This window comes from Syngnathus floridae, chromosome 10, assembly GCF_059516105.1.
Source record: "Syngnathus floridae isolate MCC-2025c chromosome 10, RoL_Sflo_1.0, whole genome shotgun sequence".
In the NCBI taxonomy this organism is placed as follows: domain Eukaryota; kingdom Metazoa; phylum Chordata; class Actinopteri; order Syngnathiformes; family Syngnathidae; genus Syngnathus; species Syngnathus floridae.
Window position 1 is genome coordinate 1,053,420 of NC_142422.1, and position 17,620 is coordinate 1,071,039.

Consider the following 17,620-nt stretch of genomic DNA (forward strand, 5'->3'; position numbering starts at 1 on the left):
CCGTCCGTCAGCTAGGCCAGCTACACCCCCTTTGGAACAGCAGAGACACCTTAGTGTCCACCTTTAAAGCAAGAAAATAGCTCGATATTTGGACCACAACTTCCAATGTTTTATACAAAAGCTACACAATGTTACAATGCAAATGATTTACTCTAGTGTTTTGGACACCATTTAAAATGTGGTCATGTACATTACTTGGATGGAGCATTATCACCAAAAACAAACAAAAACACTACCCGAGACCAAAAAAAAAAAAAAAGAAAAAAAAAAAAGAAAATACAAAACTGCAAACAAAACAAATGAGTATAACTTTGAATAATGGAAATCAATGAAAACAAGCTAGCTAAAAGCATTTTGTACCATTACAGATTTCAGGGCTAAATGTAAAAACAAAGAATAAAAATGGAAAAGTACATAAAAAGGGTATTTCAAAAAACAAAAGTGAGATCCAAATCCATGTGTGGCATCAGGATTTCAAGTCAACCGACCATCCTCTGGTTAAAACCAGAAGCGAACTTTGTCCCAATGGAGCCCCTATAGACAGGATGGGTCATCGTCAGGCACTTTCTAAACCCCGCCTCCTCCATGTGGGAGAATCAAGATGCAGGTTCATCCAGATCACATAATACAGCTGAAAAGAAAGGAGATGGCCAGACGAAACCATGAGGTAAGGAAGATGTTGCAAAGACGACTTGAGCAGCATGCAAGTTGGCCATTAGGAGCACAGTGAGTGGGAGGGAGACAGCGAGAGACAGAGCATGCAGCAGCCTCATCTAGTGCCGTCAGTGGGTTGGGTCGGGTCGGGCTGCAGCTTACCTAGTAGGAAGTGTTGAGTTATGTTGGTCTTGGTATTTACAAGTCTGTGTCAAACCAGGCCAGTTGGTTGGAGTCACCAGGTGGGAGGCCTTCAATCAGTTCCTGGGAGTGTCCCAGGTCAGGAAGGCCCTCTACCGCAGGGTAGTCCTGACCGGGGTGGTGGCCCCCGCCCAAATCATGCTCCATCATGGGCTCCATGCCCATCGAGTCTGCGCCGTAAGCTGCCGAGTGGAAGGAACGGTAGCTTGGGTCTGTTCAGGGGGAAGGCAGGGAGGCCGGCCGGGAGGGAGGGAGGGAGAAGCAGAGCGGCTGTTAGAAGCATGTTAACAAACCAAGCGCTCGCTCACACAGTAAGTAGTATGTACTAGCAACACAGCAAAAACACCACAAGCACACGCCCGCCTACAGCTCAACCACCACTGTTGCGCTGACTAGATATCCCATTGGGCCACATATACTGGGCAAGGTCAAATTTCCAAGATTTCTTTCTACCTGAATGAGTCAGCATCTAACGTCTCTTGCAATGGGACTGAGGTGATTTGAATAGCATTGAGGTGACTTACCTTCTTGCCTGTAGGCCAGAGGCTCTCCCTGAGCGCCGATGTCCAGACCAAGCTCTGCGGTCTGCAGACGCAGGAGAATTGCATAAGCTTTATGACACACAGATACGTTCAATCAACACTTCCTACTTCGTTCCAGGCCATTGGTTCCGTCCTGAAGAGTGAGCTCGTGAGCTCGACTGAGAGGCGTTTCTTGTAGTCTTGAGGTTTGTCCTCGGACATACGGAACAGAACCGCTGCTGCGTACGTGGCTGAGAAGAGATGGCAACAGGTTATTCGAGGTACGGTATTGGTTCAGCATGCGACACTATATTTTGCGGGCATTCTTTGGAAAAGCCATCATTTGGACGTACCGACGCCTTCGTTGCGACTGTGCAAGAGCTCTGTGAGCGGGGCGGTGGCTCCCTCCGCCTCGATGGCCTCAGCGGCTTCTTTGTCCTGAGCCAGTTCGCACAGGACGCCCGCTGCCACGCGCTGGATGTTCTCGATGGGAGAATACAACAGCTGCGCACGGAGAAATGAGATCTTAAAATCACCGCCAGGCCAGGCCAGACAGCAACACAAGTTATGGAACTTTTCACCTCACCTGTACAAAGAGCGGAATTGTGTTCAGCCCTCGGATGACTATTCTGTTGTGGACATCTCTGGCCAGGATGTGAAGGGCTCCAGTGCAACCCTCCACGATCTCCTCCATGCGAACTCCCTCCTAAAAATACAAAACATGCCGTAAAACCTGTGCCACGGTTTTCTGCGAGTAGACAGAACAGCACGACTGGGGTTAGTGACGCTCATCTCGTCGTGCTTCAAGATGCTCACCACAAACTGCTGCTGAGTGCCGCCCATGCTGGTGCGTCTCTGCGTGTCCTGGTGTGCTCGGACCAGCAGCTGAACCAGTCTGGGAATGGCTCCCTGCTCCCTCAGTGGCGCGTGGTTGGCAGGGCACAGCGCCAGATTACGGATCAGACCCACTGTCGCCTGGGTGGGGGAGGAACGCTTGCATGTCAGCTCGCTTTGAAAGAACAAATCAATCTATCCAAGTGCGTACAATGCACCTTAATGAGTGGCCAATGTGAGGGCGGATGCAACAATTTGACCACAACCGGCAGGCCGTAATGCAGCCTGACTGCGTTCTGGGCCATCTCGGCATCCTGGTGTCGCGATGTGAGGTGACGCAGGGCGCAGATGGCCGGTTCTGTGATGTCCTCCCTGTCCCCGGCCCGAAGCACAGTGCGAACCAGAGCCTCGATACCGCCCACCTAACAAGATGACAGGATGAGGAAAAAAAAGGCAAGGTATCGTCAACAACAGGCATGGAAAAGCACCAAGACATCTCAATCTTCACCATGCGAGTGAGTACCAACCTGGCAGACCATCATCTTGTTCTTGTAGTTGTTGCAAGTCAGGTTGGACAGGATGCCGGCCGCGCAGGTCACCACATTGATGTCGTCGCTACCAAGGAGTTGCACCAGGGTCCCCAATAGACCCTCCATTCCCTCCTAAGAGACAGACAAATGCATGATAGAGAGAATTCAAGAGAAGTAGAGCAAACAGCGGTTAATACGGTTGTGTTGTCCAGGCTTCTTCACCTGTTTAGTGGCAGCGTCCGATAAGTTCCTGAGAGTCCAGAGACAGTTCTGGACCAGTCTCTGGCTTGGGTCTGTCAGGTGGAGTCCCAGAGCCTGCATTCCTCCTGAGTAAAAAGACAACCATGAAAATAAAGTGCAAAACACATTAAAAAAAAAAAAAAAAAAAAGATGCTAGGCTAACTAAATATATTGTTAGCGTTTCCACAGCCTGCTGGTTGTGAAAATGTTCCTCGTGAGCTCAAACATACCAGCTTCTACGATGGCAGGTTTGTTGCTGGAGCACACCGACAAGACTTTGAGTACTCTACTTGTGGTCCACAACAACTTCTCGTAGGTGTAAGTCCTCATGATGTTGACCAGTGCTTGGGGCCCCCCACTGGCCAGGATTATTAACTAGAAAAGGCACAAGGTTTGGAGTGAGCTCCACATGATCAAAGCACGGCCGAGAACGACGGGAAGCCAGCCACCTTGCTTTCTTGGTTTCCGTAGGCCAAGATTTGGAGACAATCCGTGGTGATGGCTAGGAACTTGACGTTTGTCTTGTTGAGCAGGGCCACCATTTTCTGAAGCCCACCGGCCAAACGAACCGCCATCTTAGCTCCTTCCTGGTGCAGGAGGAGGTTGTGGAGGGTGGTGATGGCATAGAAGAGGACAGAGTCCACTGGTGAACTGCAAAGCAGAAAAAGGATTATTGGATTACAATACATCTGGGAAATTGCCTCCGGATTAGAAATTGTTTTCCTCTCACCAGTGACACAAATTGCCAATTAATTTGCCAGTTTTGCCCCCATTGCAAGCCTCCATTATTTCTTGCAGTCAATACAGTTGCTTATGCACATGGTGCCAATCTTTCTGGAATTCTAACAAGTCTCGATTGCGCGTACAAATCGGCGTAAAAGATGAAAATGCCGACGTTTGAACGAGATCAAGGATTTATAGCCGGCGACAGCGACCGGCGATTGTTTTGCGCCCAACATGCAACCCGTTCGATTTCAAAGAAGACAATAAAGCCTACGAGCGCAATTTTTGCACCCACCCAAGCATTTTGACGAGCGCTGGGATTCCTCCAGACTTGAAGATAGCCAGCAGCCCCTCTCTGTGATGAGAAAGGTTGTGGAGAGTCCCCGCGGTGCAGCGAGCCGTCTCCACGTCGTTTGTGTTCTGCATTGTCCTAACTATGGCTGACACCATCTGAGGGGAGCGCATGATGGCGTGACGGGAAGCTTCTTTTTTCGATAGCTGGTGTACCATCACCGCCGCTTTGTTCACCACAACCTAGGAGAGAAGAAAGATTGGCGATGAGCCACAGCCGAGCGGTACGGCGCCACCGCCGACGACCGCCAACGACCTGGTCCTCGTCGTTTAGCAATTTGGTGAGCTCCGGTATGGCTCTGGTTGCCAGCTCGGCGTCGTCCTGGTAGTTGATCAGATTGACCACGGCGTGCTTGAGCATTTGGGAAGGCTCCGCTAGTCTCTGGACATTGGTAGGATTTGCCGTGTCGTATTGCGTGGAAGGAATCTGCATGCCCTCCTCCAGGGTCTCCGGGAACATTGCCGCACGCACTCGCTGGGCACGGGTCATGGCATATTGACCATCCAGGTCTGCAAGAGATAAGAGGGCTTGCTGTTTTTTTTCCCTCCCCAAATGAAGATTGAAAAGGATTTCAGCAATGAGACTGAGATTCACCTTGGACTTGATCTTGGGAGAAATTCTGGTTGAAGCCCTGCTCCCACTCGTACATAACCTGGTTGTTGTCGAGGTCGTCGTCTTCGGGATTTCCTTTCCCGCTGAGGGAGGGGGCTGTGGTGGTGGCCCCGGAATGGATGCCTGAATCCAGGTAGGACTGTTGCTGCCAGTGGCTGACCGCCGCCTTCCGATCTGGCTCCATGGCCATGTCCAGCTCCATCAAATCAGCTGCAAACGGGAAACACAATTTAAGAAATCATGTATTATTTGTGCAAGTGATGGAAGTTTCAACTCACCCTGGGAAGCCATGTTCCTTTCCTCAAACCACAGCCGTCACAGCTTCCTGATCTGAAAGAGACGGGAAAAAAAGCATCAGCCTCCGTGACCTCTGGCTTCCGCCCGCCTCATTGTTAACGATTACACCAAAAACAAGCCACGCAAACGGAATCCGTCCTGGTCTCTGCCCAAACCAGATGATCTTCACGTCTTAACCTCATTTAGGCCCGTGTGAAGTCCACCCATGCAAATTGCAGTTCACATACAAGGAAGGCCCACATTAAGCGCGCCGGCTAGCTAGTACTTATGTGGGGAAGGAAGGGTGGGAAGTGGCTCACTTGGTGAAAACAAAATAAGCTGTGGGAGAGAGAGAGAAAGGGCGGACACATTCCTCCTCTACTGCATTTCAAGTGCAAATTTACACTGCAGCCGAACATTTTAGATTGTGATGCTCAATCTTTTTTTTTTTTCAACAAATCAGAAGTCACCTGACACTATCAAGTTCCATTCAAAAGTGACTCAGCAAGAGAGGTGAAACAGCGGAGCACTCTGGCTTCCTTACGACCATTCACTCTGCACTTTGAAAGTAACCAGTTTCCAACCGCTGTGGGAAATTGTTTCAAAAAAAAAAATAATAATTTGAGATGTTGGCTCACTCATTGTGTCACATGCACATGATGCATCTTTCATGCCATTTTTCCATACATGGCCTTCCGCATTCAAATTAGGGTTGCCCGATGACACAAATGATCATCAGCATTGTTCAATCGCAGTCATTGAACATCTCTCTTTGCAGCACGACTTGCTCCTGCTTCAGGTTATGCAGGACAGCTCAATAAAGCGCTTGATTAGATGTGCAGCAGAAGCAGAGCCTGCATTTTTTTACATTTCATTGCGGCGGTGGCAGCCAAAATTAGAAACAATTTGATGTATGTTGCAGCTCTAGTTCAAATTTAATAACACGACTGCGCCGTGTTTTTTCCCTAGATGGAATGGCTTTTGTTTATCTACAGGCTCACAAACTATACTAACCCCTGCCGAAAAAGACCAGCATCTCTCAATTACGCCATTTAATCCCAAATCCAGGTCATATGCTAAAACCAAAGTAGCAAAATGAAAATGTCAAGAGCCCTGTTTGCATTCAAAGGTAGGGCAGTGTTTTGAGCCAAATATTTGCCACCATTTGTTCTTGTGACACCAAGAAACCTATCCAACACCAGCAGCCACATCAACTCGGCTGCATTGTCGTCATTAAAATATAATTCCTGTGCTAAATGACGCAGCTGCAATACTAAAACAGTCTTCACTTGGGCTGTGGGTATGTGGTTGCATCCCACAAAAAAAAAAAAAAAAAATTCTAATTCACTGTTCACACGGCATCCTCGCAAGCTGGAGAAGTTGGAAGTGACTTATGCCAAAGCCCTACTTTAATGGGAGCCATATGCCAAACAGTGGACAAATCAAAGCACATCATTCGCACCGGTGGAAAAGCAAATCTTTGCATCCAGTTTGGAAAGATGTGCCAAGAGAAAAGGCAAATGGCAGCCTTACCTTCTTCAAGCTCAACGGACTAAACCATGAACCGAGTCAAGGCAGTACAAGTTCCAACAAAAACGGAATGAATGGGGCTTTCTTTGAAGCCGGCCAGATGTGAAGTCTACAATTTGCTGTCTACTTTCAACTAGAAACCATAAAACAGTCCTTCGTGTCTCAACACAGTCAGACTGCATGAACGATTTTCAATCAGTTGTGTACTTGTGTTTTTTAAAAAAAAAAAAACTAACAATAGTGTTCATTTATTTGTTGGCCATTTCAATGAACTACCAACAAAAAGGAGAATTAAAAAAGATGAATTCTGCCACAATGCTATCAACTACAGAATCAATCACCTATAATGTCCCTCACCTCAGATTTCAAATGTAATCAATTGTCGAGTATCCTTGACCTGCTGAAAGGCATTGAAGAAATGAAAAGGGCAAAAAGTGCACAATAAAAGGGTGGAACTCAACAACAGATCTCAATTGCATGGCTCTGGTGTTACGCCAATGATTCCAGTCAAATCGTTAGCAAAAACATGCAAAAAGCAAGAACGGGTTCAACAAAAACAATTGTAGCACATACAAGCTGCTTTTGAGGCGTGAGAACAGCTTCATGTACAATGGTTGAGCGTTAACCAAGCAATGTGCCGGGTCAGCACTGGCTGCCATCTTATTATACCGTACAATGAGCTCAACGGCCGCAGCCTCTGCAACGCACGGTGGCCGGCCGGCCGCCCGTCTCGGGTGCAAGATGATGGATGCCAGACGAATACAAACAGCATTCTTCAAAGCATCAACTCCATATATTGGGAGTCAAAATTGGAGAAAATGCTACCAGACGTTTTGTTGGTCAACTACAATGCAGGCCACGCTGCAGTCTTTTCAAATTCATATCAGAACATCTGAATTACTTGAATTAAAACAGCGCCCAAAGACCAAAACAGCTTCACTTTTAATGCCGTTAAATCGAATCGAAATGAAATTGCAATGAATCATTGAAATTCAAAGCAGATTCCAGTCATAGTATTCCACTAAAGCCAGCCGGGTTGAGCTTCTCACCACTTTGCCATTTTACAAAACTGAGATTGAAATCAAATGCCATTTTACAAAACTGAGATTGAAATCAAAGACGTAAATCATATCATTTACGCCATTCAACTAAATATTGTTGTTTGTTCGTGGCAAAGTGTCAATGCCCTTTTGAACACTCTCGAACGTTCGGGCAAGCCTCGAAAACGGAAAGGAGGCGCCGTGGTAACTTTGGTTGATGGTCCGTCCACGCTGCTGCAGCCGCCCGTCGGTCGGTCGGTCCGCCCGCCCGCCCCTCTCCCACAGCTGCCGGCTGACCCGACTTGGTTGCTTCAACACTCCTGACTCGAATTTCACACTCAGGCTCCACCTCGTCTTTCTCCCAAAGCAACAACGGCAGGAAAGAATGTGTGGGGCTTTGTTTAAAAAAAAAAAAAAAAACGACATGAAAACAGTGCCATTAATGGCGTATACATTACAAATGTATCCGTGATGGATTTCGCTTTTCTTTACTTCAAAAACGGCACACGTAGCAGATAAACAGGAACAAATGTTGGCTGAAACTTCTTTCGACGACCGTTTGTTAACTTTGTTACGTCGTGCCCACGCATAGATTAGGAAATGCGATACCAAGATACCATGGCAGCGAAACAATTCTTTGGAAAAAAAAAAAGTTTTTAAAAGCGTGAGTCACTCAAATGGAATGTGGCCAACAGTCCATGTCCAGTTGACTGCTTGCTGTTGGCCGCTATCGTAACATCAAACATTGTCGTTTATTCGCTCGAGCGAAATTCCTCAAAAAAATTAGCGAATTCACTTTAAAAGAGTGATGACAGCATGTCAATAAATCGCCATTATCCCCCCGAGGTGGTGCCTGTCGTGTCCTAAACGCCGGAAGCCCCGATTGCAGCAGCAGCAGAGTCCCGACCGGCTCGTGTGAACAGCCGGCACTATTCCAGTGAGAGGCGGACACGATCAGTGTAGTTTACGGTTGTTGCCTACCCGTGTTATAACGAAGCAAATTCTTCCACTTGGATTGAGATGAGGAGGAAAAATCAATCTGTAAATATAGAGGAAAATGTGACGCCGAAAATCAGCGGGAGCCCTCGTCCGCTCCCTCCGAAGTCAATCACGTCTGGTCCAGATGGGTGCCGACTGGAAAATGTAAGATGGCGACGCGTTTATATAGACCGTAGAACGCCTCGCAGTGGGAATGTATCCTGCAGTCTGTTACGATAACATTGAAACTGAAATCGGTAAATCTATCAATTTGATATTTTAACACAGGAAGAGTAACAATAACACGATATAAGGATTGTGTAGGTTTTGAAATGACGCCAAATATAATGGAAACAAGCAAAAACTATACGCTCTATAGCACGAGTATGAATACATGCTTGAATGAAGTTCCGGTAGACTGGGGGAGGAAAAGTAGTCCCTGAACTCAAATCACTTGAAATGCGTTGAAAATGATACTTTCCACATTTTTTTTTATAGAAACGTAGGTTTAATAAAAGATTTTACACGATTATGTTAATTATAACAGCTGCTGTTTTGTGTTTTCATTAAAGTTGTCAAGTTATTAAATTTAGATACAAAATTACAGATGTGCATCATATGGGACTTTAAAAACAATACTGTTGCTTACTTTAAATTGGGATCGGAGCTATTCTAATTGGAAATAAAGTACCAACTGAAATACCCATTTTACTGACAGACATTGACTCTCTATTCTTACGATGCTGTATTGATCAGCTAATGCCTAAAATGGCTGGAATTTATGTTGCCATCTATGAGAACATGTGTCAATTTAAATGTGTGTGTATTTCTGCAGGAATACTAAATTTTCCAGAAGTGACAAACGTTTGAGATCTGTGAGACAAATAAATTGTATGTCCAACTTCACCTGCTTTCACAAATACTACCACTTGCTCTGACAGATGTGTTCCACTGATAGTGTTTTGGATTTTCCAGGTGTAGTACATGGAAGTTGCTCCTTAACCTACCCGTCGGGTGCCTGCAGGGCGGGGCTCAGGGTTCTGAGACTGTCCCTCCATTTTTTTTTTCCCCCCAATTTTTTAAATTCAGTTTTCAACAAGCAATGCAAGTAAAGACATAGTGGCCGTGGCCAACATCCGCCTGGAACAACAACAAGTGTGACATCAACAGCACCTCCCACGGTGCTTTGACATTGTCCACCTTGCCCGGCAAAGCGACCTTGCCACTTCAAGGCATCCTTCTCCCTCGGGCTCACAGAGTGGACCATTGTCGGAGTCGTGTGTGGTGCCTGATGCATTTCAGTAAGCTTTGATTGCCTCAATTGGTGAGGATGCACCACAATCTCTTGATCCCATCTTGCGCAGAAGACGACCCTGTCTTCTCTTTGGACCTGATTTCCATGGGCGCCTTGTGGACTGCGGGTACCCCCGTCACTGTGGACATGACTCGGCCTGGGTCAATGGTCGTAGCCTACTTGGCCCCTGCCCCCTCGTCTTTTTTGCATGAGTAGGCTGAACCCGAGACTGGCCGCTGTTGGCTCCGACCGGGACTGAGTCCGTCCACCCATCTGAATTTGACTGGCGGTCACTTTATTCTTCAGAATGCATTTCATGTACCATTTTTCATAATTAAAGAAAATCTCTGCGCTTTCTTTCTGCAATAGCGCTTAATACGGTTGTCACAAAGCTATTTTCGAGCAAAAAGAAATGGCTAAATCCCGGGAGAACTCCACACCACACCACACCACACCACACCACACCACACACGTGCACCAAGGCACCAAGGGGTGTGGTTCTTTTCTCTAGCTGTGAAAGAGAGGGGCTGGACACAGCTATACACTGGCGCAGACCAAAGACACGTGCACGCATGCACGCGCAGACACAAGGCATCAGGGTAGCACTTGGAAGGAATGTTTGTTTTGGACTGATACTCCTGCAAAGGGCTGTGGCTAAGTCAAAACAGAGCACGGATGCCTGTGATTTGTTCCTTTTCTTTTAAGATAAAGATGCATAAAGCATTCTTCACTTTCAAAAATGCAACAAAATGCACACATTTGGAAACGAATACTCAGAATATTTCTAATCAAACATCAGTAAATCAGTTGACAACTTTTTTTTTCCACAAGCAAATTCTTGACCTTTTTTGACCTTTTGTAAAGTTGACAGTTTCATGGGATCGCTAAAATACGCACTGTTGTCGATGAGTCATTGATTTTTGCTTTCTATTTTGAGCATTATTTCTGGACAGATAGATGCCTGGAACACAAATCAAATGTACGTATCATCCAAGTACAGGTCAAATAAAGCAAGTCAAACCTTTGACTATAAAATCTTGCACCATTTAGGTCCAGTTGTAATCCAGTATGTGAAGGAGGAGGAAACACAAGTTCTCAAGAGGTGACATCACAAGGGATTATGTCCATGGGGTATTACGGGGTGGCTGATGCAGGAAACAATACACTGCTGACTCTGTGAGGAGGGAAAAAAAAAAGAAAGACTAGTCGTTCTATAGTAGTGCTTTAATCCATATAGCAAGAAAGGATCTGGGTACGAGACAAGGAGGGAACACTATGTGAGCCAGCCAGCGTGCTGGATATCAAATGCACTTCTTGCTGATTTAAAAGAGCCCCAATGGCATTTCACCTGACTTCAATCAATCCTGTATTATTGCCGTGGCGGCGGCGGCGGCGGCGGCCGGCAGACAAGGCTCACTCCTTCCATCTGTACTGCATTAGTCGTTGCCATGGTAAACGTCCTCCATGCTGGCGCTTTCGAGAGAGGCCACATTCTCCTCAGCGGCAGTGACAGGAAACCTGATGAAAACCTGCAAAAATACAATTTGTACATTTGATGTGCAAACGGCAATAAAAATCAAACCTTCTTTCCTCTTCCGCAATCTGTCCAGAGCAGATTCTTATTTACAAACACATTTCAATGTTTCTTCTCACGATCGGGATTGGGGCTCCACTGCATTTCCACCAGCGTGACAATGCGGCAGGCGCAGCAAACATCTCCCTGATATTTCATGATGATGTCACGTTCAGTGAGAAGAGGGCCTTTAAAAGTCAGTCATGGGCTGGATTATGGTCAGCAGATGCTCATTAGCGTCACTCACTCGCATCTGTATTTACAGGCCACGCAGCCTTTTTATTGTGGTCAACTCATCTCACACAAAAAAAGAATCTCAGCAGTGGAATAAACCTCAAATGCATCCGAATAACCAACTATGATCAGTTTGATGACATCAATTCTCCGACCTCTCTTTTTTTTTAATTGCAGATGGGGAAATTCAACTTTCCCTCTGCTGGATAAATTGTGTTTATAATTATGGTTGTCGATTGTGTTTTATAGATGGACGTATTTAAGAGGTAAAAAATGTTACATTGTTTTGATAACCAAAAAATATCATCCCTGCAAACACAGAAAGGGTTATTTTTTTATTGAATTAATATTTAACATACGACAATATTGTAATACATTTGACCTAAATTCAAGCAATAAAAGTGATATTGTGCATTTAATTCATCCCAATTCATCACACAGCAACACACTGCACACTGTTAGCTTGACTTCAATCCATTAAGAAAGGACATTTTCCTCCAAATACCGAGACGGACACACGGCTTATATTTGCCGAGCTTCAACTTAAATCTCATCAGCAAATCAAGTCTCTTTTCTATTCACGTGTGGGATGGACCCACAAGGTATTGGGAGCCTCCCTCTTCCGTGCTAAATCTGCTTGCATCAAGCCTTTTCTTGTACCAAATATATTTCAAATTGTTCCAAAGCAGCTTATAAGCAACAATATCCAGTTGGCCCACAGACGACCCCTAGCATGACTGATCCTCATGGTGTGTGTGTGTGTGTGTGTGTGTGTGTGTGTGTGTGTGTGTTGTGGCTCACGAGAGGGGAGAATGCATGACAAGGAAAAAAGAATAGAAAATAGACACGAGACAAGAAGTATTGTGGCTTCTATACCCAGTTCAGAAAATGGAGTTTCTCACACATAGGCACACAAATGCACTTAGACACAGGCAACACACACACACACGATCGCACAGCGACAAGAAGGAATTTTTGTTTACATAGGCATCGGACATGAATAGCAGCCTAAAGCCTGGGCCCGCCCCAATGAAAGCTAAGGGGGCTGAATAGATTGAATGGCCAAGCCCCCTTTTAAATGTTAAAAGGCCATTTAGGTTGACCCAATGTCGTTGCCCATAAAATGACACGCTGCCGTAGCCCCAGCAAAATATTCAAGCGCAAATGAAAGGATGACAAAATAATAGAATTGCCTCCGTTGTTTAGAGTCCACCTAAAATAATGGCTGAATGGAGTACAATTAAAAGAGTATACATGTTCAGTATTAAATACAAACGTGACCTTGCTTGAAATTCACAATCCATATATGCGACGTTATTGTCAATTAAGATAGAATCCCCAAAATAGAACAAAAATATTTGCGTATATGTCATCTGTAGTATTCCAAAGAAGCCTTTCTGGAAATCAAGGGGGAAAAAAAAGTGGGAGCAATTTGAGAGCAATAAAAGATAAAGCAAGCTCAAGGCCGGAAAGTCACATGATACGTCAAGTTGATTCAATTGACTTCTACCTGTAGCGAAGGCCGTGCGCATACTATACATTGACGTATTATAAAGATATGATCTACTGAGATAACAAATATGCCGTATGAGAATCAGTGGAAAAGCTTTTGATGCTTGCCGTGTTCTTAATTTGCTGCTCTGATCAAAGGGTGGATTTTGCATCAGGGTTCTCATCAATATGACATTTCTGGCAGCGAAGACTTGCTTTTCATTGATTATTTTCAAAAGAAAAACAATTGGATGAACCCGCAAAGCAAGCTTGGATTTTGATGAACAATAACTGCACAATTTCCATCAAACATTGATGCATTGCAGTAAACAAAGCATGGTTGTTTTCAACCAAAGCAGATGACTGAATTATTCAAATGAATTTGATGAACCACACCTGACGAGTAGACTAGATACTGTAGGTTATTAAATATGATTACGTTTTGGGATATTCATTTAAAACATACATTGTTGCTTGAGCTACTATTACTAATAGTCATCATATTTTTTGGGTTTGCAGATTAAAAGCAAATTATTTACTTGCAGCAGGGCCATTTTAAATGATTGTGGTGTTTTTATTCCCCCAATTTCTATGATTGAATATATTTTCAGATGGACCTACTGCAGCAGTTGTTCTCTCTTTCATACAAACAAATGAACTCGTCTTGCTTTTAGATTACCGAGAGGTCTAAAAATTGCACCACTCTAAAATGTTCATATGTGCACTGTCAACACAACAAAATTATTATTTTTTTGGGGTGTTATTTGATTTCACACAAAACAATTAAAATTTATTGAGTATATTTTTTGAACAGCATAGCCAGGCTGTATTTTGATTTAGTTGTGTATGGAATTTGAAGATAGCACTCGGATTTTCATGCCTTAAAATGGAAAGGTGATATTGCATTTCTACCTAAAATACTGATTCAAAATGTCAATCCAATTGGACTCAATAACATGACACAATAGCACCATTGAACATTAAATATGTAATATATGCATAAAATATAGCGCTTGATTGTGCCCCCCATTCATGCTTTGATAAATAAGATTACGCAACGGTTTGGCAGTAATGCAGTGAGAACAAAAAACAAAAATGCAGCATTGTATGAAAATTGGAAGAGACAGAGGTGACAGAAGCTTGTAAACAACGGTTCTGCTTGCCACTTTGACTGTGTGTCTCACACACTGCTCCGTTAATCCACTTAAAACACAACAGACAACAGGCCGAGCGATGCGACGCCATGCCATGATGCAATGCGGGGGCCCTGTGCCTCGCACGGCGTGCACATTTTTTTAAAATGGGGGGAAAAAAAAAAAATCCCTCATTTTTCCCGTGACTGTAAAATGACGACGCTCAGGAAATAAATGCTTCAAATTTGGAAAGGCGGAGATGAAAGGGAAAAAAGCACTCGGCTTGTGTTGTCCCCCTCGTGTGTCGTCTCTCCTGGATATTACCTTAACAAAAGCCGGCGCCGCCGCCGCCGCGTACACAGACACACACTTTAGCAGTGTGACAGACAAAATGGCTGAATAGTGACGGAGGGGCTGCGTGTTCTCTTATAAGTCGACCGACTAATCAGGCAGCGTGTCAACACTGCGCTGGTGCACTCATCAGCGAGCTAAAGGACATTGTGAGGAAAAACCAACACTCCATTCATCTCCAGACAATGAAGGTTCATTACCTGCCACAAAGATCAGGAACAAAATACGTATCAGGAAAAGCATCGAAGGAAACAAATTCATGTCGAGATGAAGATTTTCATGCGCGCTATGTATATTTGGATGAGAACGGCGAAGGCTTTGAAAAGAAAGGCTGGCCGTCAGCTTCCTTGTGAAGCTTGCCGCAGCAGCCTCCATTCAGTGTCATCACTATTCTGCCTGCAAAAGTGGATGCCGGCCTGCTGCTGCTGCATTTGCCTTCAAATAGAATTAAATGTTCAATCACAAATGGATGGAGTGGGCCATTGGGAACATACCAAAAAACAAAAAAACAATTCATTTGTATTTTTCTATTGCCCGGCACACTAACTAGACAGAATGTTAATGCATTCAAAGCAAGGAAAGGAGATTTGGTGAGCGAGGCAGAGAAATGACTAAAGCATCACTTGCTAATCCCATCAGTGTGTGTGTGTGTGTGTGTGTGTGTCCGGGAATAAAACCTGAAATGGGAGTCTGTATGTAGTATCTGTATGAGTTATTCCCACAACATTGAAAAATGTACTCCGAGGCCTGCTGCAGTACAAATGAATTATTCTCTGTGTTTCTCGGCGTGGCTCGACGCTTGCGCGCATCACCGCTGACGGATGCACGGGAAAATATTGCAGACGCTATCGTAAGACGATTTGCATCCAGCAGAATAGGATCAATGCTATTTCAGATGCGTCTATTTTAGTAATTGTGATCATTCCTCATTTATTGAATAATGCAGAGTTATTTGGGGGGCCAGCAAAAATAGTCAAAAGTGTATGTGACAAATACAGCGATCATCATCATCATAATGTGCATGCCTCTATGTCTATAGACAGGTGGACGGAGGCTTGCCCACTCGAGCACGATGGACACCTTCCATTTGCACTAACGTTGGAACGGACACCTCCCTCCTTTCACTCAAAGATGGTGCAGGACCAAAATGATGTTGACAGAAAGAAATATTGCCACAATGCGTCCTCGCGCAAACAAAAGCCACAAAGCAGCCTTTTATGTCTCCTAAAGCCACCCGCTAAAATGATATTTCTCCTCCTCCTCCATCTTCGCGCTGGCAGGTCAACAGGCAGACAAAGAGCTGCCGCTGCCGCTGCTGCTGCAGTGTGAAAATATACTGACGTAGCTCGCTTCTCCTTGGCTCAAATTGAGGGTGTGTGTGTGTGTGTGTCTGTCTCAGGGATTTCTATCTTCAGCGTTTACAATTGACAAGTAGAGTCGTTGAAATTGTCAGTGTGGTTGCTGCAAGTTTTCATTGCCACTTGTGTCCTATGTCCTTCTTGCAAGTTGTGTTTGTGTACGCTCCAAAATACTGATGCTAGTCATAATGAGGTGAATTTGGAGCCAATGGCCGTGCGTTCGCTCGCTCGCTGCTCAAGCCACTTCATGCAAGCCGCCCCCTCCCTCCCTCCCTCCCCTTGCACCTCAGCCCCTCCTCTCCCCCTCTCTACTATTTCTGCTATATAACACACTAAAAGAGTGGTTGCCATCTTTAATGACGTAGCGTCTCACAGATCATATAAAGAGCAAAAATAGTCGGTGGCATACAACAAAAATGTGTTCTTAATGACCTTCCTCCAGCAGTTCTTCAGACACAAAATGGCTACTAACCCTTTTTGACACAATGCTAGTCGAGATTCGTTTACTATCGGATTTACTAACACGATCGCGCACAGTCTCACCTATTTGAGGAGGTTTCTTCCGGGATGACCCCAGTCTGTCTGAGATTTGGAATTCGTAAAAAATAGATCATAGAATCCAGTCCCACGCCATGGCTTCAAACAAGAAAAAAAAAATGTTATTTGTATGATCATTCAAAAAAAACTAGGACGCTGGAAGCAGACGATAGCGAGACATGCTAGCACATCCCTGGTCAACTTTCAACTTTGGGAATAGAAGCAACAGATGAAGTGCTGGTGCATTGTGGATGGAGGGTATTCAAGTGAGGGACACCCCAAAATCTCCCCCGCTGTGAGGACGGGTTTGTTTGTGTGTGTGTGTGGGTGTGACAGCAGGGAGCAGCTCAGCGCAGGACGCGCCACGCAGCAAGGGGCCATTAGACATGCTGGGGTGACCCACTTAAAAGGCTAAAACACACACATGCACGCACGCACGTGCACACACACACACACAAAGCATGAAAGTTTCCTTTCTTGCAGCCAATGTGCCATGATAAGCTGTGATTCTTAAATCTGGGCTTTGGAGTGGCCTTCGGTTTCTCACAGTCACAATTGGTGGGCAACTGTTAGGCTCAATAAACACAAACTTTTTGTCTTGTGATGATGTGTAACTTTCAGAGTGAAATACGTCTTTACACGTTTGGATGATTGCTACATCTGACCCCATGCATGCAAAATAAAAATAAAAAAGTTGCCATAAAATATAGGGTCATTTTCTAAATTCCTATGAAAACAGGCCCCTATGTGACATGCTCACTATTTCTTTCTTTTGATCCTCAGATGCAATTATTGGTCGATTTCTTATCCCATCTAGATGAGCTTCTTATTATGGGGCATATTTGCCTCATTTTAATGATGTGTTCGAATAAGTCGAATGAACATCAGGTTCTCAAGCAACTCCACAACAATATGGGCTTTCACAATCAATCTTCAGCCATGTCTTTTTCTCCACTGAGATAATTACTATTTGGCGACAGCGCTCCACTTCCCCGCAGCAGACAGATTGTTGAGTTGGTGAGTTGGCCTGGAGTTCTAAAACTCTCCTCCTTTCATTATTCTTATCTGCCCATATCTCCCTCTCCTACCCCCACCATCACCACACACACATATGCATACACTGCCAGAGGGATTTGCAGCAGCAGCAAATGTGTGGAC

General features: G+C 44.9%; 1 protein-coding gene and 1 long non-coding RNA gene across 2 annotated transcripts; one reads left to right on the top strand and one right to left on the bottom strand.

The window, feature by feature from the left end:
• Positions 1 to 87: 87 nt before the first annotated feature.
• LOC148391560 (catenin beta-1) lies at positions 88 to 8,663 on the bottom strand. The gene is made up of 17 exons (XM_088387426.1): positions 8,495 to 8,663; positions 4,946 to 4,997; positions 4,650 to 4,877; positions 4,311 to 4,564; positions 3,999 to 4,237; positions 3,430 to 3,631; positions 3,211 to 3,355; positions 2,963 to 3,066; positions 2,738 to 2,872; positions 2,429 to 2,632; positions 2,193 to 2,351; positions 1,963 to 2,082; positions 1,730 to 1,880; positions 1,506 to 1,627; positions 1,380 to 1,440; positions 817 to 1,067; positions 88 to 631 (listed from the first exon to the last, which is right to left on the bottom strand). The coding sequence occupies exons 2-16, from the start codon at positions 4,956 to 4,958 to the stop codon at positions 853 to 855; spliced, it is 2,352 nt and encodes a 783-aa protein (XP_088243552.1). The 5' UTR covers positions 4,959 to 4,997; positions 8,495 to 8,663; the 3' UTR covers positions 88 to 631; positions 817 to 852.
• LOC148391561 (uncharacterized) lies at positions 8,097 to 10,502 on the top strand. Its single transcript, XR_015860894.1, has 3 exons — positions 8,097 to 8,656; positions 9,327 to 9,382; positions 9,467 to 10,502. It is a non-coding gene; the product is annotated as an uncharacterized LOC148391561 (long non-coding RNA).
• The last annotated feature ends 7,118 nt before the right edge of the window (positions 10,503 to 17,620 follow it).